We start from the raw sequence: 26,622 nt of genomic DNA on the forward strand, positions 1-26,622 counted from the left end.
GCTCAAGTACCGAGCCCAGCAGCCATGGTCCCGACTCCAGCACCTCGTCTCCTGTTGGCTCTCCAGCCGACACCAGCTCCCCGAGTCCTGTCGGCATACCAGCCGACGCCAGCTCCCCGTGTCCCGTCGGCGTACCGACCGTCTCAAGTCACCTCTCCAGTTCCCTCTCAAGTCACCTCTCCAGTTCCCTCTCAAGTCTCCTCTCGAGTTCCCTCTCGAGTCCCCTCTCAAGTCACCCCTCCAGTTCCCTCTCGAGTCCCCTCTCTAGTCATCTCTCAAGTCTCCTCTCCAGTTCCCTCTCAAGTCTCCTCTCCAGTCCCCTCTCAAGTCACATCTCAAGTCTCCTCTCCAGTTCCCTCTCAAGTCTCCTCTCGAGTCCCCTCTCGACTCCCCTCTCAAGTCACATCTCAAGTCTCCTCTCCAGTTCCCTCTCAAGTCTCCTCTCGAGTCCCCTCTCGAGTTACCTCTCGAGTCACCTCTCGAGTCTCCTCTCGAGTTCCCGTTCAAGTCACCTCTCGAGTCTCCTCTCGAGTTCCCTCTCAAGCCACCTCTCAGTTTCCCCCTCGAGTCCCCGCTCAAGTACCCTCTCGAGTCACCTCTCAAGTTCCCTCTCGAGTTCCCTCAAGTCACCTCTCGAGTGCCCTCTCAAGTCACCTCTCAAGTCTCCTCTCGAGTTCCCTCTCAAGTTCCCTCTCAAGTCCCTACCCAATGTCCTGGTCCATTGGAGGTTCCGCTGGGGGTCCTGCCAACCCTATGTCATGTGCCGTTGGAGGCCCAGACGACTACTGTTCTGCCGGGGTTCCTGCCAACCCTATGTCCTGTGCCGTTGGAGACCCCGACGACTACTGTTCTGCCGGGGGTCCTGCCAACGCTATGTTCTGTGCCATTGGAGATCCCGCCGACTGCTCTTCTGCCGGGGGTCCTGCCAGCCCTATGTCCTGTCTCGTTGGGGATACCGCCGACTGCTCTTCTGCCGGGGGTCCTGCCAACCCTATGTCCTGTTCCGTCCAGGGTCTCGTCTGCGCCTGGCCCGCCGGGGGTTCCGCCGGCTCCTGCCCGTCCTTGTGCCCGGCTTCCTGAGTTCCCGGCGGCTTTCGCCCTAGAGCCCGGTCTCCTGAGTTCCCCAGCCGAGGACTCCACAATGAACTCTGCCTTGCCCCCGGGCCGTTCGCCCGAGGGCTCCACCATGAACTCTGCCTTGCCCCCGGGCCGTCCGCCCGAGGACTCCACCATGAACTCTGCCTTGCCCCCGGACCATCCGCCTGAGAACTCCATCATGGACTCTGCCTTGCCCCTGGGTCGTCCGCCCAAGACACCTATCATGGACTGTGCTTTGCTTCTGGGTCGTTCCGGACCCCCTCCACCCACCCTCTTGGATTTTGGATTTTTTTTTTTGGTCGTCTCAAGGGGGCCCCCTCAAGGGGGGGGGGGGGGGTTCTGTCACGATTCTTGTGTTGTGTCACGTTTTTAGTTTTGTGTGTCTGGTAGTGGGTGTTTTTCTGTTCTCCTTGTCATGTTTTCCTCCCTGTGTATTGTCTGGTCTTTCTCCCCGTGTTTTCCTGTCTGTCGTTAGTTTCCCTGGTGTGTCTAATTTCCTGATTGTTTTCACCTGTCATCCCTTCCGTGTCTCCTGTGCTCATCAGCGTCAGTCCCGCCCCTGATTGTTCCCACCTGTGTCTTATTGTCATGTCTTTAAATTCCCCTGTCTCCCATTGTTCAGTGTCAGTTCGTTTTTGTCTCTTGTCATGTTCAGGTCTATGCGTCTTGTCTATTGCCACAGTCAGGTCTATGCTCTCTAAGTGCTCTTGTGAAACTTGTGATCCTCACTACGTGAGCATTTTCATTTTGTTCTCCATTTTTTGTTGCTCATTTTTGCTGTTCTTGAAAAAATAAAGTATCTTACAAATACTTTACCTCTGTCTCCCGGGTCGTGCAATTGGGTCCTATCTCCTAAGTGTCTGAGTTCATAACAACCTCCCTCTGTCACACAACCCCATGTGTTCCATAACTAATTTTCCATGACGCTGAACCAATTTGTGGCTTCATCAAATTAAACAGGGCATCAAAGCCTCTTAGTCTTTGTTTTGAATTTACACAAATTATCATTGCTAAAAGGGACGAGTTATATTCTTCAGATCTTTATAGGGCAAGATACTGATGTACATAAAAACCTCCTTTTAGAAGACCTTTAACCAAACTGTTTTAATACAGTTGGATTTATTGCTCTAAACTTCCAAGCAGCACTTAATCAAAACCCACAACACAAGTCCCTTTTCAGCGATACAGACCAACATTCAAGAGTAGAAATGCTCTCCACATATTATGTATTTGAGGCCAAATTTCTTTTTGGCACCAACTCTGCTTTCAACAAATGACTTCCTCCCAGCTGTCAACGTTGTCAGAACAGCTGTAACTCTTTTTTTTTTTCATCTCCATTTTTACACCGCTCCATCTTTCTTTCTTCTCTCAGATTCCTTGCTTCGTCCCCTCCTCCTATTTTCTTTCCTTCCCAGTGAAGGAAGAGTGAAGGTAAACAAACAGAGAGGGGAACTTGACGTTCAGCCTCAGCACACATTTCAGCCCTCTGGCCTGGTTCCCACTTCCCTGACGTCATCCATCTGCAAACATACTGCAAAAGTGCTTTTCACACACACCCATGACTAGGGTCAATCCCAGAGGCAGATATATTTAATGTATGCACAATGACAGCCACAAGGTTAAAACTAATTGATCTAGCGAACATGCATACACGTTAGGTATGCATTTAAGTTGGTCAGAAAACACTGCCCAACAAGAGTCCAACATAAATCATTTTATAATAGTATTCAATGCCATTATGGTGACTCAAAATTATTCAACTGACATTAAAGTAGACCATAAAAGTGAGGTTTTTCTTATGATTTATGTGATTATATATAGGGATGCACCGAATATTCGGCCACCGAAAATTATCGGCCGAAAATGGTTAAAAAGGCCCTTTCGGCTTTCGGCCGAAAAAATATCACCGAATGTCAGAACAGGCTTACGTTGGTAACCTAACGTGTTGTTGTGATGACGTAATAAAGACGCGGCGACCATGCTCGCGGCTGGCTCACAGGGGGGGGGGACATTGACCTTTGTCATCGAGATTGCCCTGAGCCTTTAACAAATCGTATTAAATAATCTGATGACAGACTGTAAACAGAATAGCTGAAATTTTAACTAACTAAATAACTCAGTTTCCTCTAATCATTAACCCATGTTTGTATAATGTAGTTAACTCCGTGTGTTGCTGCTAGCATACATAACACCTGACGTGGAAACGTTACTCGTGGATGGGGCTACAGAGCTGCTAGAAAGACGGTCGAACCCGGTACATTCCTCCGTCTGCATGCGGTGCACTTTTGCTAAATGTTTAGACAAATTGCTCGTGCTTACATGCTAAACTCTTATTGCACTTACGGCCCGTACACACAGCAGCTTTTGGCGATTTGTCCACCGCTTCCAGCGCGTCTCCGCCCATTGACTTTGAATGGGGATGACGTCACTTTCCCTCGCTTGTTGCCGAACTGCATTGTGGGGGGGCGAGGCGAAGATTTCCAGGATTTCCAGGATGTTCAGGATTCCAAAGTTGAACAATGTTCAACTTTTGAGGCTGAGCTGGAAGCGACAGCCAATCAGATCCGTTTATGCAAATCTGACAGTTCAAGCGCTAGCCAATCAAACCGCGTGCAAGCTGGGAGAACCAGACCGCAGTTCATTTCTATATTCCACAAAAATGGAGGAGAAGTTAGTTATTGCGGTAGCAAATCACCCGGTTCTTTATGACCAGTCCCTATTTACTTACCGGGATACAAACCGGAGGAACCAGGCATGGAGGGAGGTGGCAGAGACAGTGGGTGAAACTGGTAGGTTTTCGCTTGTTTGGGGATTTTATATCCAGTTTACTTCGTTGCTAGTTTACTTCGTTGCTAGCAAGCATAGACAGTATCATTAGCCAGCATGGAATGTAGCATAAAATAGCACCATCAACATTAATCTCATAAATGTTCAAAATGTTAAAAAAATAAATGTTCATCATAGCCCTTCCTATTTGACAATAGTGTAGAAGAACCGGGGTTTTTTGCTTTGTATGTCGGGGGCGGGATATTCATGTGATATTCATGTGATTGGTTGTTGGTCGCAAAATCCCCAAGCTGTCAGACACGCCCAGCTCCAGGATTTGAAAGATTTGGTCAAAGCTGCTGTGTGGACACACCGTTATGGTAACAAGTATTCTCCACATCGAGACGGGTAAAGTTTAACCACACCTCGGAGCGCGTTCTCTCCGCCATCTCCGCAGTGTGCTCCGCTGCATGTAGCAGCTGCGTGTGTGTAAACTGCCCCGCCCCCTCGCACACAGACGGGGGAGAGAGATCTCGTCTGATCGAAAATACATCATAGACGCATTTGTTGTCTTTGCATATTAGAAACGAGTTGGCGACACTAAGACTGCGATATAATGTTTTTTAGCAATAATACATGACATATATAAATGTACTGTATGCATTCAAAAGTGCTGAATAAATGTTTTATGGACCCATAATAGTGATTATTATTTAAGTTAAGTTTTGCCATAATCATGTCTATTTCCATAATCAGAACAACATTGGTAAAAAATGTATACATTATATATATATATTTCTATTAATCATTTTCGGCCTTTCGGCATTCGGTTTTCGGCCAACTGTTTCCTATTTTCGGTATCGGTTTCGGTCAAGAATTTCCCATTCGGTGCACCCCTAATTATATATATATGATAAAGAACAGCAAATTAATACTGCAAATGTTTGGTTAAACGTTTTTACTCCTTGGGTTAACTGCATTATGGATTGATAAGAATATTTGTCAAGCATAAGTTTCACAACCCTATGGGAGCCCAGATGGACTGCCAAGTGTGATCAACTTCACGGTAACATAATTCAAAAGGTCCTCTCTTAGGGCCTCCCGAGTAAAGCTTTCCGAAGTATGCACCACAGTCTAGTTTAGCCTCCCAATGACGTCAAAGCCCTATTAAGGCCAAATTACTGCAGCAGCAATGCCTCACTTCCCCCTTTTATTTCAAGGAAATCACCCAGCTTTTTCCAAAATATCTGCACCGTTGATTCCAGGCCAGCTTGTGTGAGCGTGTAGACCAGGATGTGTGTGTGTGTGCGTGCGTGCGTGCGTGTCTCTGTGATGACATCACTAGGGTTGCAGAAGGGAAGGAAATTGGAAGGAAATATGTTTGGAGTTAGACAGACACAAGACAGAGCCATATCTAATTAATGACCCAGCAAAACCTTCCTTCCTCAGGTTCAGTTCTGGCTTGGCTCAGTTTGACTATTGTCTTTTTCTTCTTTCCATTTCTCTGTGAAAGAGATAGAAGTACCACTTCAGCACATGAATTTCCCACCATCACTATCCTAGTCAAATACGTTGAAGAGTAGCAGCTTATAAATGGTATGTTACAATCAGAGTTGGGTGTAACGCGTTACTGTAATAATATTACTTTTGTCGGTAACGGAGTAGTGTAACGCGCTACTTTTATAATTCAGTAATCACACTACAGTTACTAACATTGCCCCGACACGCGTTACTTCGTTACTTACTAAAATCAGTCATAATCAAACCTCAACAAACACCTGCAAAGAACACATGCTAAGGTGAAGCTAACGCACAGCTATTTGTTGTTTGTTTATATCACGTAGTCTGTTCTTCTTCTCTGTCTTCCGGTTGTTGCCTGTTTTGAATGACGAATACACACTACCGCCGCCTGCTGGTAAGGAGAGTTATTGCCACTCACGCATGCGCAGTTCGTACGTGCTCGGCTGAAGTCTTTGCGGTGTCTGGTTCCAGTGCAACACATGGCCAACACGCAGGAGAACACGCCGACGCAACAGCGTGAGCAGAGATAGACTGCGCAAAATATACAGATAGCAGGAGACAGAGGACAGCCATGGTCAGATAGGAAAACATTCAGGATCTGGATCAGATTATGCGACAATGGAAACTTGTCGCATAATCTGCCTGCAGGGAGGGCCGGCCCGCCCCTCCCTGCAGGCAGATCACGCAGACTGCTAAAGTTTCAAATGTTCTCTTTAGTTCAGTTTCCATTGCCCTAAGTAACGAGTAAAGTAACGAGTAAAGTAACGAGTAACTTTATGTAGAGAGTAACGAAGTAGTGTAATATATTACTTTTTTTTAAAGTAATATGTAATATATTGCTTTTTTTTAGTAACGACCCCATCTCTGGTTACAATCTACATTGGGGTCAAGGAGGTCAGATTAGGAATGAAATAAACAGCCTTTTCTTTGTGTAGTGGTATCCTTTGATTTAAGTATGGATGAACGTAAGTAACCTATTTTAAGGTTAATTACGTGTACCTATGAGTTATGGCTCTCCTAAAAAGAACCATATTTGTTTGTCCTCACACTAAAACCAAGCTCAAGCTCAGCCACATATTTATTTTATCTGTTTTGCTCTCTCATCTATATTCAGCCACTGAGGCCACCTATCTGTCAGTCGTCCAACATGAAGTTAACTGTGTATTGCTTATTAATTAGCCTTTTTGAATAACAAATGGAGACTCAAAACCCAGAGTAGGCTTAAAAAAAGGGTCGCCCTCAGGACAGAAAAAAAGGATCTGGGATGAAAGTGATTCATACGCACAAAAAACACGAAAGCATGTACGCTAAGAAAAGAAATGTGTGGGATGTGATCATTGCTGTGTGCGCACCAAACAAACAGTACCGTTTTTGGTCAGAAAGCAAAAGATAGGAGTACAAAAATAAGCGCACAGCGATCAATATGGGATAAATCATGTCACTTAGTCCATGTGGCCTGAGAAAAGGCTCCAAATCAAAGAGACTTGGATCAACAAAAATAGGGGCTGTGCAAAAATAGACAGCTGCTACGGCTTATGCCCTGTGATTGTGCAAGTATTACATAAATATGTTGGTTTTTGCAAGATTTAAAATATTTTAAATCCTGCACCACGCTTGTGAAAAAAACATGTTTTTAGTACTGGCAGTAGTATATCTACAGTTGACGAATAGCACATGTTACCCATGAAAATGTCAAATCAAATAAACTGAGAATACATCTCAGTAATTATATGCGTTTCCTGGAATTTTCTGAGGGGCTGTGAGGGGCAGTCGGACTCAGAACTGAGCAGGCTTCTTGTTAAGACCTCTTTAGGTCTATTTAAAGAGCCGGCACATCTGCCCCCTGTTTGCCTTTCCAGGGCTGTAAAACCTGGAAAGTGAAAGGATGGTGAACCGTGATGAGGGAGGGGGGATAGTCTTTATAAGATACACACTTAGATTGTTTGCTCCGTAGACTTTGAATGAACAGAATGGGTCTAGTATATACACAAATTAACGTTCTCGAGTGCTTTTTTTTTTTATTTTCACTAGCCGGTTCACTTAACATGGCTGTCAAGAAACATAACACTGTTGTTATGGAAAATCTATTCAACTGAAGCACGCACAGTAAGCTGGATTATGCAATTTTCACATGTCAGGCACTCCAAATAGCATCTGTTTGAAATCTGAGGACTTTGATACTTAGAAATCTTCTATAGCACAACATGGGTCGACTTCCACGCAGCACACTCGTCTTCACCAACCGAAGGTGATGCTTTATTTCGAAGAAGAGAAAGAGAAAACCTAACATTTCCACAAAATATATACAAGTCTTCTTTGCAATGACTTATCTGTCATAACATGTGAAATATTCTCCATTTCTGATCTTTAAATGAGGGACAGGCATGAATACATAACCCCATCAGCTATATCACTAACTCCTCTGTAGTTTCTCATCAATAGAGCACTTATTTTTGTAGTGACGATTATTGTTGCCTAGCAGCGTAAGTCTAAGATAAGCTGTTTTGCTTGCAAACTTTAATTTGTTGGCAAAAAATCCTGAAGACACTCCATGCTTTGATAATTGCAACTCAAATGCCCTGCAATATTTCTCTAGCAGACAGGCACTGGTTTCCAGAGGTCAAGAGTTAAAGTGTGTGTGTGTGTGTGTGTGTGTGTGTGTGTGTGTGTGTGTGTGTGTGTGTGTGTGTGTGTGTGGTGTGTGTGTGTGTGTGTGTGTGTGTGTGTGTGTGTGTGTGTGTTGTGGAGTTCAGTCTGTCTGCAACTGAAATGCATCATGAAGGCTGCACTGATGAGACTCACACAACGGCTGGACCAAAGTTTTGAAATGAACAATGAGCATTATGAAATGTGTTGTTCATAAACGCTGGAACCAAAACTAAAAGTATGCTTGAGGGTAATTGGCTTAGAAATATTTCCTTGTCAATGAACTGAAACAAAAATAGCTGGAGAAAGGTGGTTGAGAGAAGCTTGACTCTCCTTTAAAGAAAAACATATTTTATTCGTAGGCCAGATTTGAGTACATTCTGTTATACACTGAAATGTAATACATAATAATCACAACAGTGTAATGGGTGGTGTAAGGTAGAGGATTCCTATGGGTCAGCTGGCTACAACTAGTGTATGTCATGTGCAGTCCGTGTTACACAGTCACATGATTTCACCATCACTACCAGGTTTGGCACGTCGGCAATGGACGATGTCTAACCCTAATTACAACAATTCGCAATCTGATCTAAAGCTGCCATAGCTTCCTTATAGGCGCTTGGCCGTGTGAAAAACAGCCTATATTGAAAGACTGTTGTCTGTGAACACGAACACAGACATTCTACTGATATGGGAAATGACCCTATCATTGTAAACAAAATAATGAGTCACATAGTGGGACAAAAAAGACCCATTAACTTACATTCAGAATGTAAGAAAAGGTCATTAGTAGAAGGCAATTTATTTTAGCACTTTTATGGATCAAAGGTATTGGCTTAAATAGTCATTGTGATTTTGGAGACGCAGTTAAACACAAAAAACTCATTGTCTGATGAAATAAACCCGGATTTGAATGTAATGCTTTTAGATTAACGTACTGCCTAGAACCTGCATTGTGATTATTGCCCCTAGTATCTGAATGAATAGATAAGAACATATTTCTTCATGTTCCACCAGACATTATTTTCCTCATCTCTTATATTTCTCTGAACGTACACACATATACACACACACTTCCGCCAGTCAATACATCTTAGCAGGCATTTTCGCTCCCTAATCCTCTAAATCACACTACAAATCAGCCATGAGCAGGGCTGACTCAGTTGAAGAGGACACTAAACACACCACACACACACTTGTTTTTCAGGAAAGGATTGAGAACGTGACCTACGTTTACTTTACAGTCATGTGAGGGGCAATAATTCTGTCCTGACATAATTCCCCTCTCTCTCACTCACAAACAAACACACACACACACACACTCTCTATCACTCTGCTGCCAGCGGCCGAGTCTCACTGAACATCCACCTTCACTGTGAAGCCATTAAGATAAGACGTGGAGTTTAATAGCTTCATTTCAGCCAGCAATCAGTGATTTGATGATCTCTGTGTTCCTTTATCACGATTCCCTTGTGTAAAAGTGACTAAATGTTGATCCCACATCTTTCTATAACCGGCCTGCTCTCATCTATCCCACATGCTCCACTGAGATCCAACATCTAGTTTCAGGTGGCCTGTGGAACTGCCAGTCAGCTGTTCCTAAGGCTGACTTCATCTCTGGCTACGCCTCCCTGCAGTCTCTGGATTTCCTTGCTCTCACTGAGACCTGGATTACTCCATCCAACACATCCACCCCAGCAGCTCTCTCCACAGCATATTCCTTCTCCCATACACCCAGACCAACTGGCAGAGGAGGTGGCACTGGTCTCCTGCTCTCTCCCAAATGGAGCTTTTCCCTCTTCAAGCTACCTAACTTCACTCCTTCCACCTTTGAATTCCATGCCGTCACAGTAACCCATCCTATACAGCTAACCATTGTTGTTCTCTACCGTCCACCAGGCGCCTTGGGGGACTTCTTGGAGGAATTAGATAATCTCCTCTCACACATCCCTGAAACCGGCCATCCCGCTGTACTTCTCGGAGACTTCAACCTCCAGACGGGGAAGATAGACGAACTAACATCTCTGTTAACCGCCTTTGCTTTCTCACTGTCTCCGTCCCCACCGACTCATAAAGCTGGCAATGTCCTTGATCTCATATTCTCAAGGAACTGCGCTACTTCTAACCTCTCTGTAAACCCGCTCCACACATCCGATCACTTCTTCATTTCATTCTCTCTATCCCTTTCCAAACATAACAAACTAATCTCTTCTCATCCTGCACTTGTCCGCCGTAACCTTCGCTCCCTCTCCCCCTCTACCTTTGCCTCGTCGGTGCTCTCAGCCCTCCCTTCCTCTGACTCGTTCCAACTCCTGCCACCAAACTCTGCTGCAGAAACTCTCCTGTCTACTCTCTCATCCTCTCTGGACTCTCTCTGGACTCTCTCTGTCCTCTCACATCTCGGCAGGCTCGTCAGTCCCCTCCTGCTCCCTGGCTAAATGATGCACTGCGTGCTAATAGAACCGTCCTTAGGGCAGCAGAGCGGAAATGGTTGAAATCAAAACACCGTGACGACCTCCTAACTTATCAAGCTCTCCACTCCTCTTTCTCTGCTTGAAAGCACTTTCTTTCAAGATAAGATCCAATCTTCCTATTCCAATCCTAAAAAACTATTTTCCATCTTCTCCACCCTCTTGGACCCTCCAAAAGCTCCTCCCCCCTCCTCACTTCTGTCAAGCGACTTTGTTACCCACTTTGAAAAAAAGGTTGATGATATTCGCTCTTCTTTTTCTGACTCACCTTTACTCACCGCTGGGTCACCAGACCTTCCTTCCACCAACACACTTACCTCCTTTTCCCCTCTCTCTCCAAGTGAGGTTCTTACCCTCATTACCTCTGCCCGCCCTACCACCTGTCCTCTGGACCCTATCCCTTCAAACCTCCTTCAGACTATCGCTCCTGATATTCTACCGTTTCTCACCCATTTCATCAACACTTCTCTAACTTCTGGTCACTTTCCAAACAGTCTCAAGGAGGCAAGAGTAAACCCTCTCCTAAAGAAACCCACTCTCAACCCGTCTGATGTTATAAACTACAGGCCTGTCTCTCTCCTCCCGTTCCTGTCTAAATCACTTGAACGCGCTGTCTTTAAACAACTCTCCTGTTATCTCCATCAGAACAACCTTCTGGATCCGCACCAGTCTGGTTTCAAGGCAGGTCACTCCACAGAAACTGCTCTCATTGCTGTCACGGAGGAACTGCACACTGCCAAAACTGCATCCCTCTCCTCTGTCATCATCCTGTTGGACCTGTCTGCTGCATTCGACACGGTGAATCATCAGATCCTCCTTCGCACTCTCCAAAAACTTGGCGTTTCAGGCTCTGCACTTTCCCTCCTCACCTCATACCTGAAAGACCGTACCTACAGGGTGACTTGGAGAGGTTCTGAGTCCGACCCTTGTCAATTAACTACGGGGGTCCCTCAGGGCTCTGTTCTTGGTCCCCTTCTCTTCTCCCTGTACACAAACTCGCTCGGATCAGTCATTAGCCCGCATGGTTGTTCTTACCACTGCTACGCTGACGACACCCAATTAATTCTGTCCTTTCCCCGCTCAGAGACCCAGGTCGTCGCACGCATCTCTGCTTGTCTAGCTGACATCTCTCAGAGGATGTCTGCTCATCACCTCAAACTCAACCTTGACAAGACTGAGCTGCTCTTCCTTCCGGGAAAAGATTGTCCCACTCTTGACCTAACAATCAACATCGGCACCTCAGTTGTTTCCCCGACTCAGACTGCAAGGAATCTGGGTGTGACCCTAGATAACAACCTGTCCTTCACTGCAAACATCGCTGCTACAACCCGTTGCTGCAGATACACGCTTTACAACATCAGGAAGATACGTCCCCAGCTGACACAGAAAGCGACTCAGGTTCTGGTCCAGGCTCTCGTCATCTCACGCCTAGACTACTGCAACTCCCTCCTGGCTGGTCTACCTGCATGTGCCATCCGACCTCTGCAGCTCATCCAGAATGCAGCGGCTCGTCTGGTCTTCAACCTTCCTAAATTTTCCCACACTACTCCGCTCCTACGCTCGCTTCACTGGCTTCCGGTAACTGCTAGAATCCACTTCAAGACACTGGTACTTGCTTACCATGCTGCGAATGGATCTGGCCCTTCGTACATCCAGGACATGGTTAAACCGTACACCCCAGCGCGTGCACTACGCTCTGCATCAGCCAAACGACTCGCTGCGCCCTCGCTGCGAGGGGGACCCAAGTTCCCAACGGCGAAAACACGTGGGTTTGCTGTCCTGGCTCCAAGATGGTGGAATGAGCTCCCCATTGACATCAGGATGGCAGATAGCTTGCACATCTTCCGGCGCAAACTGAAAACTCATCTCTTTCGACTCCACTTCGAGCGATAGAACTATTAACGAAGCACTTTTATACTAATAAAGGACTGGCTTTTCTAAAGCCAGTTGAGTAGCACTTGAAATGTTTTTGCTCTATGAAACCTGATGTACTTATATGATTCTGTTTTCTTCAAGTTGTATTTTGTTGGACGAACGCACTTATTGTAAGTCGCTTTGGATAAAAGCGTCAGCTAAATGCAATGTAATGTAATGTTCTCTGGGCTTGTATAGCACCACTGTCCCTTCAAAACTGTGTTCCTAAAAAAAAATCAACATACTGGGAACTGAGACAAATTGGTTCAATTTCAGGGTGTCACCAGCACAGTTCTGAATCCGTGCAATTGGCCTCAAATGGCCGTCATGGGGGTTTTTAAGTAATTATTTTCTCTGATAGATAGATCTACCCAAAAAAAAGGTATCTATCTTTAGCAGCCACAGGATGAATCTCACCAAATGTTAAACGTGCATTCCATGAAGTCATCATGTCAAGTCAATATGAAAGCTGAGAAACACATGACAATAGAAACTGAAAAGATAAGCCATTTAGGGATTTAAGAAAAACAATGTTCCATTGTGTCTCAGTAAGAATCTTGTGAAAAATATTACCTTATGTAAGTTTTAATATACACAGCTAGAGTAGCTGAAGTTGTTGAGTTAAAGGTTACTTTATAATGTCTACATTTTAAATTTTACTGGCATGGCTGTATGTGGAAATGTCGATCTCTGTCTGTCCACCGCATTGGTCCATATTTTAAACAGCTATTGGCTTCATTGGCATGACATTTAGCAGATACATTTATAAAGCCTAGACCATTTATCAAGCTGATTTGTAGACCCACGCGACAAATCCTGATGACTTTTGTGGCATCCGATTTCTCCTCTTGCGCCAACATGAGGTGGATATTTATGTTAAGGAGTAAAATATGTCGTTAAAAATGTGTGGAAGTGTTGTGAAATTTGAAATCGTTATCTTTGTTCCCTCAAAATTAGGATATCTATTCTGTTTCCCATTAACCTGAGCATGCTAACAAGCTAATCTGAGCTGCTGGATGCGGTAAACAATGTACCTGCTCGATATCAGCTCGTTAGCATTGTTGTGTTGCGTGATTGCGATTTGTTGAATTTGGTCAGAATGCATTTGCTTTGTTTTTAAATCTAATGTCAATAAATAGGCCCCTGAAATTCAACGCTGAGCAAAATGTGTCTACCTCTAAGCAACAGAATCAGAATTGTGTTTACCTGGATTACCAGCACAGCTTATTTACCTTTATGTTATTGTATCGAAACACACACAGCTAGGAAGGAAATGCTCAGTGCTAAATCCCGGGTTTGGGGGAAGGTGAGATTCCATCATCTGCCTCATTATTTGACAGTTATCCTAGGGATGGTCCGACACTATAATCACTATAATCCACCATCTATGTGGGTAATGGTAGGGATGGATGGTAATGGTTACCATAGAAACAAGTGATGATAATAAAGTGTGTCAGCAGCATATAGCTATCTATAGACGGTCTAATTTGTGTGTATGGGTGTGTGGGCTGAGCTGATAGTCCTTCTAAAGATGCATTACACCTGTGTGTGGGCGGAAGGCATAGCAGAACGATGACCAATGTGCATGAGTGTATTCTTATCCCGAGTGTAAAAGTATCTTCCGCAACTCACAGAGGAAGCACAGTGTTCGAAACAATCTAAAAAAGACTGTAAAAAGTATGTAAAATGATACATTATGTTAAATAGTACAATGTATTTTGTGCAAGTATTGACAAACCTAACAACTTAAGCCTTTCAGTTATTAAAAGAGCTTTTTAAAACAAACACACAAAACCTGCATATAAACATTAACTCTATTTTAAAGCTTTTGGAATTACAGTGCAGCCCAGTAACATCTTTCTTAACGCTAATATTAAAAAGCTGCTTAAAAAAACACTGGCAGCATTAAATCATAGATGACTTCCATTTCAACACTTCCCACCTTTTTTATATTTCATGTGACCACTAAAGTATATCAGCCTTTCTACATCTTACATTTTCTTTCCTGCTTGCATGTATTTTACAGAAAGTAACTTCTGCCAAACTTCCATCACAAGCTCCATCTGTTTGCACTTATCCCTTCTTGGTAAATCTTTCATTTGAATGTCTACAGACTTATTCAGAAAAGAAGGGAGAAAAAGCCACCAATGTCCCAGCTCTCCCTCCTTTTCTGCTGCACTTGTACCCTTTTTGAGATTCTCTGTAGAGTTAAAGGAGTGACTAGCATTTACGCCAGACGGACCAGTTGTCAAAAAACAACAGCGCTGTGCCTTCTAACATGTACGCATACACAAAACACACTCCACACAACGGAAACCACAGAGTATGAGGGGACCACCAGAACATGAAATTAAATTTGATCAGATGACAACTCACGCTTCATAGCCCCCAGTGGTAAAATCGAGTCTAGAAATAAAGGCAACAGTGAACAATGAGAGTCAGGGCACATACATGGCTGGCCTCTGATAGCGTAAAAAAAAAAATACAAGGCAACTTTAAAGTCATTTTCAGGCTCAAGAGATACATTTGGTGAATGAATGGAGACAGTCATTTTAAAATCCTACTTTTAGCACAATGATTTGTTTATTTCGAACTTGTGATAATGTTTCTTCTGAGTCTGTATCAAAAAGGTTGGCATTCAGGGCTGACCAGAGGTTAACAGTACAATTGCTTTTGTCAGGAATCTGTTCAATAATTCAGGGGTTGTGTAAATATGGTTGTGGCGGGACAAATGTACAGTCAAATATCCAGTTTGACCTGAGGGTGGCACACAACTGTATAGTACTTTTGTGGGCAAAGCTATACAAGTTCAAATTAGATCAACCTATCAATCTAAACGTTATGTTTTCAGGCTCAGCTGTAGCCTAGATAGGTTAAACTTTGTTACTACTAGCATGTTAACATCCAAGTCAAGAATTGACCTATAATTGACATGCTAACATGTAATTGGATTAAGCTAGAATGCTGCGGGGCAGAAGTGATTGTTCAAGCAATACATTAGTCGGTTCAAAGAAAAATAATACCAGACATTGCTTGTCTCTAGCTTTGCTAAAGGTGAACTGTTTCAGAATTTGCATTTAAGGGACGGGTGGCGCAGTGGTCTGTGCGTTTGATCATCAGATCAAGGGGGCGTTGGAGAACTCCAGTTCGAAACCCGCTCACTGCGTCAGGCCGTTGTGTCCTTGGGCAAGACACTTCACCCGAATTTGCTCCTGTGGGTATTGTCCACAGTAGATGACCATTACATGTATGATCTGTATGTGTAATGTGTATTTGTAAAGCGCTTTGAGAGTCTTTGATAAAGCGCTATAATGAATATAAGGATTATTATTATTATTATTATATGCAGGCAATGCCTATGTTACACTGTAATGGAAATGTTCTCTATTTTCTAACATAAGCCAAGAAAGTAATGAGCATTCATTGATTTTTGAAAATAACCTTAAATTCAATAGTGAAATCACAATAAAATCTTACCAACTTGTCCGACACAGACTCAGACATTGACAAAAAGTACTTTGAGCAGAAATGTGCCTTTATAACACCCATTATCAACATGCTTTAAAGTTTACCCTCAAACAGGTCTGCTGTTATAGCGCTATTATACTACATATAATACCCATGACTGTTTTCCCCCCAGGTCTCCACAGTGTATGAAACATGTCAAACATAAGAATCATTTCACTACTAATATGTGTATGCAGTATGACTTATAGGAGCCCAAGTACCATCTTGATGCCATTCACTGACTTTCCACGCGTCACAACTAAAGGTGAAAACACACTTCCAGGCAAAGAATAAACTGCTTCATGTTTCCTGTCAGAGCTGCTCAACCAAAGCCTGTAAAATCTCTTCTGATAAACAAGAAAGAAAAGTGTGCTCGTCCACTTGTAGTAGGTGCTTGGCTCAGTGCGGCAAATGAATGTCTGAATGTCAAGTGCTATAAAGAGGCTGTGAAGCTTCATCTCTCACATAATTCCATTAACTCACACTCATGTTCTGCCTCTCAGGCTTTTACCATATTTGTACATATTTGGGTGACATCCATTTTATACAAAAGGTCCATTTTCAATTAAACTAAAGACTAGATATAAGACAAAATCCTTTAGATGTTCTTGTACAACAAGTGAAAGCAAAACATTCCATTGTGAATCTTATGCAGCCATTCCTAAGAAACAGTGTAAGAATGCAAACACACAGTAGCAACAGTAAATCATTTTAGTGAAGATCATGTCTACATTGAAAACAGCACGAAAATAAGTAGCTTTAAGAATTATCTGCTTTGTCTCTATTTTCAGCCACGTACGTATTTAGCAGCCGCCTTCAGACTGTGGCAGCTAGAAAACTGCTTTTATTCCTCATGTGATTTGCTGTTGCAGCGAGCGGAGAGATGGTGGAAGAAATACTATTTTTGTTCTAGTGACACAAGGCAGTTGCATCCTTGAATAATTAACTGCAATACATGTTGCTATTTTCCATAGTGGATAAACCAGGGTAGTCATTAAGTTATTATGATAAGACAGTTACAGCAGATTGGTGTTTTATTAAGGAAACTCACTTACAAAGTCAGACACTGCCAGCTAAAGCTTTATGGTTATTTTCCAAAAGTAAAAATCAAGCTTTTTCTCTCTTTTAGTATAATATTTAACAGATTTACTCTTCACAAGCATCCTGAGCATCTCATGGCCGGAGCGGTGGATGCTGTTGTTAAGATGGAGGACGTTGTACTTTCATTTCAAACCTTTATTTATGCAGGTGAATCCCATTGAGATCATTGATCTCTTTTTCAAGGGTGACCTGCTGCAAGTAGGTTCCACATGAACATAACAGAAAAACAAAAAGGACATCATACAGCATATTTACAAAATACGTACTTGAACCCCTATTAGAGACAATGAAGATGTTTTCTGTATGGTGTATGTATGCATTTTACTTTCAAATAATAGAAGCAAGCACGCTTCTGCTCAAAGTGCGTTCAAGAGAGAGACACATTTAAAATGGCTAAATCAATCTCTTCTCCTGAAAGGCGTGACGGTCTCATGTAACTCTTTTTATAAAACAGCCTTTGAGTCAGTGGACGCACATGCACTAACACACATACATGCACATACACAAACATGCACACACACACATCCATCTAGGAAATGAGAATAGGCCTCATTCGTGGATAATGGTCCATCACAACCCATGATGGAATAAATGGAAGTAAACGGGATGTTGATTGAATCACAGCATTGTCATGTACCAGATGGCAAAAAAAGGCCTTGCACTTTTACATGACACCAAAGCAATAAACGGCTTTTACAGAACCCATTTTGTAAACAAACCCTGGAGTAGATGGGAGGCGTCTATACATAAAACTAGAACGCTTGGTACTGAATGGATGGGGTAGAAGGGTTTGTGAATAATACTATAAACGGGTACAAGATAATTTCCCTACTAGGTAGGTAAAGTCTCACTTTACACAACTTTATATCATATTTCATTACATCATGTATTATACATGCAGGAACACCCAGTCCTCCTAGGAGAGTGGCCTCTTTAATTACCTTGCCTGAAACTATAGCACATTTGTTCTCACTGCTTTTCAGCTTTCCCAGCCTGTGGATATGAATTGAACTGCTGGCGTCATGGAAACATTCTCTGAGATTTGACAAAGGCAACCAATTTTGTCGAAGAGCGCTTAATAAAAAGGACTAACAAATTATTTTTTCTATAACATGCATGAAGTATAGACACTTCTGCCAACGCTGAAGAAAAAAAAAATGTGACTCAAATAACAAACTGTTTTATCCATTTAAGCCATGGAGAGTAGTGTTGCTTGAAATGGTTTAAATTCTCAAAGTCATGCTTGACGGCTGAAACGATATCTGTCCAACATGAACACTTCCTTTTACATCTATGACATATAATCCCTCGTGGCAGAAAGCGCAAATATGACACAGCAGTTCTAATCCTTACAATACTTTATAGGTCCACTAAAATGCAATACCAGCACAAATAATTCTCTGTGGTGTGTTTTCACCCGTCTTCCAGCATACAGTGTGATTCCAAATCAGGCTTAGGTAATGTGTACAAACTCTAAGAGTGTTTGGCGTGGGGCACAATACATTGTAAGATGTGAATTCTCTTGAGATGCCTTGGCCTTTAAAAATGCCAGTGTGAGCCTGCAACCCTGTGTCCTTCCAGCCATTCATCCGGCCATTCATTTGAGCCCCACATCCTGCCATTTATACAACCATCCATCCCAAAGTCAATCCATCCCTTCAGCCTGCCAACAGAACAAGCAACTTCCCTTGGTTAAACAGGCAAAGCCGAAACAAATGTCTTTCTTTAATTCTTAGATTGAACCAACTAGTCAAGGTCTGCTGAATAAACCCACATGGGATCAAGTAATTCTGTGATGACTAATCAGGGTTTGTAAACAATTGTAAATTATTTTGTACATTTGACAGCCAATGTTCCCAAACACGTTTCTCAGAGCGGTTACTGCCAGAGACAACACCCAGCCAAACATCCGTACGGCAAAAAGTAGGACAGTCTATTAACTACTTCAAAGATTCAAAACACATGGATGTTCAGTTAACTTAGCTTTCAATGAGAATCTTATTATTGGCTTTCACTGAATGTCATTATGCTCCGAGTCATATGGTTAATGGAATAAGTGTGACCTTCAAGAAGACCTGCTTTAGTTTAGTTTTTTCCCTGTGAAAACCTCATTCAGTTGATAACCTCCGAGTGCTAGCGCGATTCAAAGCGTTCCCCTGTGCTCTTTTCACTGCACTGACCAAGCTGTTAATCTGAAGTCAAAGTTGAAATAAAAACTTCAGATTTATCAACCAAGGCCATGTTAAAGGTGAATACAGGTTTTGAAAGCGGGCATGCTGTATAGTAGATGACACAGACTCAGGTCAGCCGCAGCTTGGGCGATGTCAGCTGATTTTTGTGAGCTGGAAAAGCTGCATGTCAGCCAAAGAAAGGGAGGTGCAAGTGAGAGCTACTGCAGAAGAGAAAGACATAATGGTCAGAGGACACAGAACGGGGAGAAGAAACGCATCTGTGTCTCCCATAATGCATCACCTCTCTATCCCTCCCAGGGAGAATATAGGGATAGTGGTTGCTGAATGAGCTGCTTACACGAGAAGAACGGAGCAGATTTTTCCCAAATGGACTGAAAGAGGGAATACATTATTTCTTTGCTAAATGGTTCTGGTCAGTGTTAAAACTAATCTTGGCTGAGGTAGAACTTCTTTAAAGTCACCGACTTTATGCACCTGAATTATTTGATTTGGTTATTGTGAGACATCATGGCCCATCTTGTTATTACCCAATGTTTTCATTGTTCAGTAGTGTTTCCAAGTTCAATTTAAAATCCTAGAAGATATATAGCCCATTTTCCATAATTGCAGGGAGAATAGTATTGTTCTTGGTAAAACATTTATACATGCAACCCTTTGGCAACCTCACAACAATCAGCAATGTAGGCTGAGGGAAGCCAGAATTTCCTTTACAGAAATAGTTGCAGACTATGTAAACATTCCTATTCACTTTCTAGCCTATGGATAGATGACAAAATCAATAACCCTATTACATACAAAGCTACAGCCATCAGCCAGTTATCTTATTATAGCACAGAGGGAGAAAGCTAGCCTGGTACTTTCCAGGATTTTCTGGCCCTGAGCAGTGACTTCCAAATGTCTCCAATGTTTGCCAGGTTACCTCATGGTATACTCCAGATGACAATAACCCCCAGTAGAAACTGAAATTTTCACCATTTTGTGTTTGTGAGGAATAAACAACAAGATATGACGTGTTTTATAGATGTTGGTATGTGGAATTTTTACCCTGTTGAGTCATTACTTTTAAGTTTTTGTTTGAAGTATGAATGAAGAACGAGTTAATGGAGGGCAAAGGCAGCAGTAACATGACAGGCACACACCCAGACAGATAGGAGGGATTAAGAGGACAGAGAAAGGAGGCTCACAGAACAGCTCATACTCTCCGGTATTGCTTAATGATTTCTTCTGTGTGTATGGAGTTTTTTTAAACTTGTAGAAACAACGGAGAGCCAGTCTAACATTTCCAGTCGTAGGGCTGTGATGAGTCAACACAGCCGACAGCAGACAGTAATCCCTTCCCAGAGAATACACAAAGAGAGACGTGACCTCGCACATCCCCATGACTCCAAATCTAAGCACACAAAACATTGCATAAGAGCATGACACTGGGGAATCTCAAAGACGAAAAAATTCCAAGAACTTCCAGCTATACTATCAGTCCTCCATCCATCCTCTCTGCCATACTTCTGTCTCCCTCTCCGGAATCTATCAGCAGTTGTTTAATCTTAGTTGTCATTCTTATTTCTCTTTTGTCTCTCCCACAGGATGGACAGGACATTTTGACTTTGAGGAGACGAGGGATGACACTCAGCGCAATGTGTGCATCCATGATAAGAAAAAAAGAGACACAAAACGAGCTCCTCTATTTGTCTTCCCCTGACCAATAAGGAGGCGTATTTCTACGTGAGGACTGTCAACAAACAATGACGCCCTGTTTCCTGGGATTGATCCAAATAGGGCGTTATGTGGCAACAGATAACATAGAATATGATCTTAGGAAATCAATTTTACTTTTTAAAGGTGACAATGACTACACAGTTAATTTAATTTTAAGCAGATTTAACCGTTTTCTAAACCATAAACTAGACACGTATATCAGGTATTAAAGTTTGGCCTGCATTGTGAAGGAAGAATTTTTTTTTCTGTAGCAATTCTACTGTAAGTGACAAGAAGTTGCATACATCCTGCAAGTTGAAAGAACAAAATAAAGACAGAAAGATGGACCATGAATTAACTGAAGGTAATCCCTGCATTAACAGACATCAATAGGGTATTCAATGCTGTGTTTTGAATTTTGGTGGTGAGATAACACATTTGTTCAAGTGTGATCACAGATTGAGCCTTTAATTTACACTGTTCTTGCTTCTCATGACATCCATCTGTTCACAAGATCAACAGACATGACAAGCAAGCTCTCACTACTCCCCAGGGCTTGAAATACACACATGGTGAAGGCTCAAGGTTGAATTACTGAACGAAAAACGTATGTGTGAATGCAAACACACACCTGATGCACATACTTAAGTCACACACACATACATTGCAAAGGTATTTAAGGTGCCAAGCAAGAAGATCTGCATGCGCATTTCTATAATTACACCCTTATATTAGAAGGTGACATTTCCTTTTTGACAACAGCTTTCTGCATGAGTCAGTGGTGGAACGCCTGTATCACAGCTTGGCGCACTAGTGGCAGCCAGAGGACGTTTTTTCTTTAATTTGACAAGAGTTACCTCTGTATGTGCAATCGTATTGTTAGCCGTTAACACAAAAGAGAGCTGCATTTCAGTGATCTCCTTAATTCTACAATACTTTTGAAAAGTCTTACAACAAATATTACATTGAGTTGGTGGACTGAATAGCAAGATATTGAAGTGACAGAAGCTGAAAAGATTAGCAAGAAAGTATTGTATCTTTTTCATCTCTAGCTTTGCTTGCTAAAAATAACTTATTTTTGAAATGCCCTAATTATTTGGTCAAGGAGCTGCTTGTTATATGTGATTCTTATTTGGTTATGTGGTTAACCAATCTAATTGGGGTTTACATCATAGTCTCTGGATTGACTAGATGCCAGTGGTCACAGTGCTCTGCAACCAGACCATTGTTCCACCTGACTACTAGCCCTCAGGTAGAATAGAACCAGACAAGAACCCCCAACGGATCACAACAACACATGGGTGTTGTTAATTTAAAAGACAAGTGCTGTTGTCCTGTATGGCATACATGCAAGGACGAGAAAGCAATCACTTTCACCCCCACCATTTCATCTTTCTAATTTTAGACCAGAGTTTTGAGACCAAATAAACACAAATGCTTAACACAGACAATGGCTCTTTCTTTGTATCATCAAGCAATGCTGCAGAAGTGCAACTGCTAGTGGTATAAAACAACCCTAAATGCTGAAACCATAGCTCTGCATTGCGTTAGTCTAATCATGTGCAACCAATAGGGTAAAATGAAATAAATGCATAATTTACAAGGGAGTTATATGGTGCTGATCAACTAGGTATCCTAATAATAATGATAATCTGCAATTGTATTAGATGTCCACTTCAGAATATATTTGTTTTAGATAAAAGTATTTAATAGAGAGCTTGAAGTGTACAGCCCTGGCTGTTATTAGTTTTTTTTTTAAATAAGCTTTAAAAAAAGGGATGATTTAAGTTATTTCCCGCGTAATCAAACTAAAAGTAGTGATTAGCCCTAGACGTCAATCTGGGGTTAGCGCCGCGGGCTTTAAAAGGCACCACACAAACATGTTAGACGGAGTATTGTCAGAGAAAGAGAAAGGCAGAATGTGAGGAACTGATAGACTCAAATAACTACTTCAAGTTTATCTTGTAGCCTTTTCAATGCAATTCTCAGACATCCTGCCACATGTCTGGGACAGCAAACACAACGGTTTAGCTGTCTGAGTGGTCTGAACAAAGCAGTCAGAGGTAAAAAAAAAATGACAAACAAGTTCACATAGACATTAAAAGACTACAAAAAAGACTCACCTCCTCCACAGTGAGGGGCATGCATATCCTGTACTCCTTCAGCAACATCTTCCCTCTCCGCGCGTCTCTTGAATGTATTCACAATGTGTCAAACCAGCCCAGTAAACGTTCCCTCCGACGGGATGTGTGTAATATCTGGAGACGTGTCAGCGCATGTGGGGGGATGGTTTGTCCGGGTTAAGAAATGCACCCCGAGTTACGTTTGAGTTCTTTCATCGGAACCAGCGGTCACTCTCTCCGGCAGGGAACGCGAGGGCAGAAATGAGCTCGGTCAGGATCGTCCCCTCCTATCATGCTGATAGTCAAGCTAAGAACAGCACCGGAACACATAGGATCCTGGCCTCCAAAATAAGGGTGTGCAATATGTCACTACGAGAAAATTAAAATACACTGGAGATATCCCTGTTGAATATTCTTTTGATTCTTATATAGTCTAAACATGTATAAGCTGGTAACACTGAACACTCAATTAGGCTAGTTTCTATAGCTTTTAAACAACTGCGTCTACAATCATTAAACTGCATGCCTTGTTTTAGATGTACTTGATGTATTTTAATAATACTTTTATATTCAAACAAAATATGTTTAGCTAATTCTAGCATTATTTCAAGGGCCTCCTTAAAGTTGATAGGAAGCTAAAATGAAGATTGATGAGCTTTATCATGTGCACATGAAATGTCTTTCTTTACTTTGAAAATAAAGTATATCGGCCAAAATCATATAGAAATAAAACAGATAATTAACTTAAAATAATACAGCCGCTGAGGCACTAGTTAGCAGATCTTACGCAGGGCAATGATCCAGGTCCAGACAAGATTCTCCATTTGTGCAGTTTATTCCGATAACAAAGTACAACGAATAGGTTTCCTATATCTCTTTCCTATATCTCTTTCCTTAAGCCTTTCCTATGGCTTTCCTTTTGCTGGCTTGAAAAACCCTGATAAAAAACCGTTTGCCTACTAGTGTTCGGGCTCCCACCTGTCTCCAATATATACAATTACACCAGGTGCTCTAATCACCCAGTGCCCAAAACATGCCTTCAAAATAAAAGCATAGAAACTACTTTAATTTATGAGACTAACTAAGAATACATTTACAATAAACACTATAAAACAGCAAGAAAATAAATGTTAAACTATTAAATAATATAAAGAGATATATAGCTCCAACATTCCGGCCCCTAATTGTGGCCAGTGTAAACACACAATTACTTAAATATATATATAAATGGAGCTATACTCTATCTTTATCCTATCCATACAAATAATCATCTGCATAGTTTTCAGGCAACAGCTTCCTGGAATAGAAATGGAGAGAAAGAAAAATAGTCTAAAGAAACAGAAAGAATAAATGTTCATGATGCTACTGTATGCTGCTGCATCCAGGAGCAGGCGGATCTTCAAACAGGTCTCTCCATGACACTGGTCTTCATTTGGCGCTCACAGAGCTGACCAATCCTTTTCCGTCCGTCCTTCCCTTCATCCAGGGTCCACTTGTATTTGCAATGAAGAACATATCTCCCGTTGGAAATTATTTTCTGAGCCTTTTCCACTCGCTCTGTCATCCAAATCCTCTTCATAAGGAGGCTCCTCTCTGTCTCCATCACTGTTCACACAATCTATCTTGAGGTTGGAAAGCATTTCTTCAACCTGTGTTTCGGTCTGATGTTTATGACTTTGTTGACTCTCTGATGTCTTGGAGCTGGTCTCCTCTTTGTGGTTTCTTCCCTGCTCCTCACTCTGTGTGCTTTTCCCATTGCACTGCTGATGTTTTTTCTTTTGAATCATGATGACTGTGAAGTTTGATGAGCATCTTCTCTTGTTGTTCCACTGCAAGCTGGGAGGTTACTACAACAGGGCAGCTAGAGCTGAATCCATTGTCCTCTCCAGGTCCACCGGCCCCAGTATGAACACTTGTCTCTGACTGTCCAGGTGAAACATGTGCTTTGTTGAAGGATGTGTCCTCATCTTCAATGTGAAGGGCTGACAGTTGCTTCTGGTGACACACACTGCACTTCAAATATCTCCAATAGTCTTTGATTATCTGGCAAGGAAGAGGAGTATGATCACGGGATTGATCCCTTCGAAGATAAAAAAGTGAGTAACTTTGCTTATTTCTTATTGTTTGTGTTGCATTTATCGGTTGTTGTTTCTGTATAACGCCGAAAATAATTAGTCCTAAGAGTTTTTATAATGGATGGCCATTTGCCATAATTGTGTCATAAAGTGAAGTCCTGAGCTCAAGATTCACTATCAATAGAGGCTACTATTTATTTCAGTAAAAAAACGTCAAGCAATACCTTTCATTTATTCCGCTTGCCCTCTTTGGTTGTTTGTTATGAGGTCTAATGTTATTATATTCATTGCATTACAATTCAGTTACTGATTCCATCAACTAGTAATGTTAGCAGAGGGATAAAGTGTGAATCAAATCAAAAGTTGAGACTGTGTTTAGAAAACAGATAGGATGACACTGGAGAAATAAAAGCAATAAAGGAAATAAAATAAATTCAGACATTTATATCTGTATATTTTCCTCCCTTTTATTTTAGGACAGAGGATGAGAGAGGGGATGCACAAGCCACTGTCCCCATCAGTAGGCCTCCTTCAAACCGAGAGGGAAAAGAATGTGGCCAGGAGGGTGCAGCATCCAGAAAAAAGGCCAAACCAATGCCAGCCCCCCTGACAGTGAAAGGGAGAGGAAGAGGGAAAGGGAAAAAAACATCTCTGACCCCAGAAGAGCCAGGAGCTGTTTGGAACGGACCTGAGGTGCCAGATACTGCCCAACAACTACCACACTTTTGCCCGAAAAGAGCCCGTGGAGTCCAAGGATTTGTTGGTGTGGAGTATACTCCTGCACAAATATTTAGAAATTATTTTAACAACCAAGCTGTAAATATCATCTGCAAGAACACAAACAAAAATGCTGAAAAGGAGCAGGCTAAGGGGGAAAAGTTTGTTTGGGAAAGCCGGTAAAATTCCTCATGTATGTCGGCCTTATGATGTTCATGGCACTTCTAAAACTGCTCAAAGTAAGAGACTACTGGAGGAAGGGATCACACCTGAGTGTTCTCTTTCCTGCTTCTATCATGACAAGAGACAGGTTCATGGCAATCAGCAGAGCTGTACATCTGAGCGACCCAGACCATGATGAATCTTGATACATTTCCTTTGCTCTTTATATATTTTTCTAATATTTTGGTTATAGTTTGAAGATCATTTGCTCTTTGTACTTTTGCACTTTCTATATATTCCTAATACTTTGTTTATAGTTTTAATATAATTTGCACTTTGTTAATTTGCACTTTGAATTTGTTTCACTGTTTGTGTTTGTATTTCAATGTTCAAATTATAATATATATCTCTGAAACAAGTTATTTTTGTTGCAATGTCATCTGTTATGGTTTAATTGTTTACTCTCTCAACCTTTTTTTGACAGAAGAAACATGATCAGTCATTTAAATATGGAAATACATTTCGTTTTAATTATTCCATATGATCCTAGGCGTTTTTCAGTGAAAAACGCCTAGGATAATATTGTAATAAATAGCTGTAACTTGCTCAGGGAACATAATATGCAGATGAAATT

General features: G+C 42.1%; 1 protein-coding gene and 1 long non-coding RNA gene across 3 annotated transcripts in view; one reads left to right on the forward strand and one right to left on the reverse strand.

The window, feature by feature from the left end:
• The window catches only part of LOC117562005 (cytoplasmic phosphatidylinositol transfer protein 1-like), an 84,312-nt gene extending 61,001 nt beyond the window's left edge, over nucleotides 1-23,311 (reverse strand). For both annotated transcript variants that reach the window (XM_034239768.1, XM_034239769.1), the window contains exon 1: nucleotides 23,035-23,311. In XM_034239768.1, the coding sequence (XP_034095659.1) occupies nucleotides 23,035-23,082 (48 nt within the window). In that variant the 5' untranslated portion in view covers nucleotides 23,083-23,311. The remainder of the gene's footprint in view (nucleotides 1-23,034) is intronic.
• Nucleotides 23,312-25,084: 1,773 nt separating this feature from the next.
• Nucleotides 25,085-26,406, forward strand: LOC117562006. Its single transcript, XR_004571475.1, has 2 exons — nucleotides 25,085-25,130; nucleotides 25,586-26,406. It is a non-coding gene; the product is annotated as an uncharacterized LOC117562006 (long non-coding RNA).
• Nucleotides 26,407-26,622: the final 216 nt, after the last annotated feature.

Source organism: Gymnodraco acuticeps, unplaced genomic scaffold (assembly GCF_902827175.1).
Source record: "Gymnodraco acuticeps unplaced genomic scaffold, fGymAcu1.1, whole genome shotgun sequence".
Lineage (NCBI taxonomy): Eukaryota > Metazoa > Chordata > Actinopteri > Perciformes > Bathydraconidae > Gymnodraco > Gymnodraco acuticeps.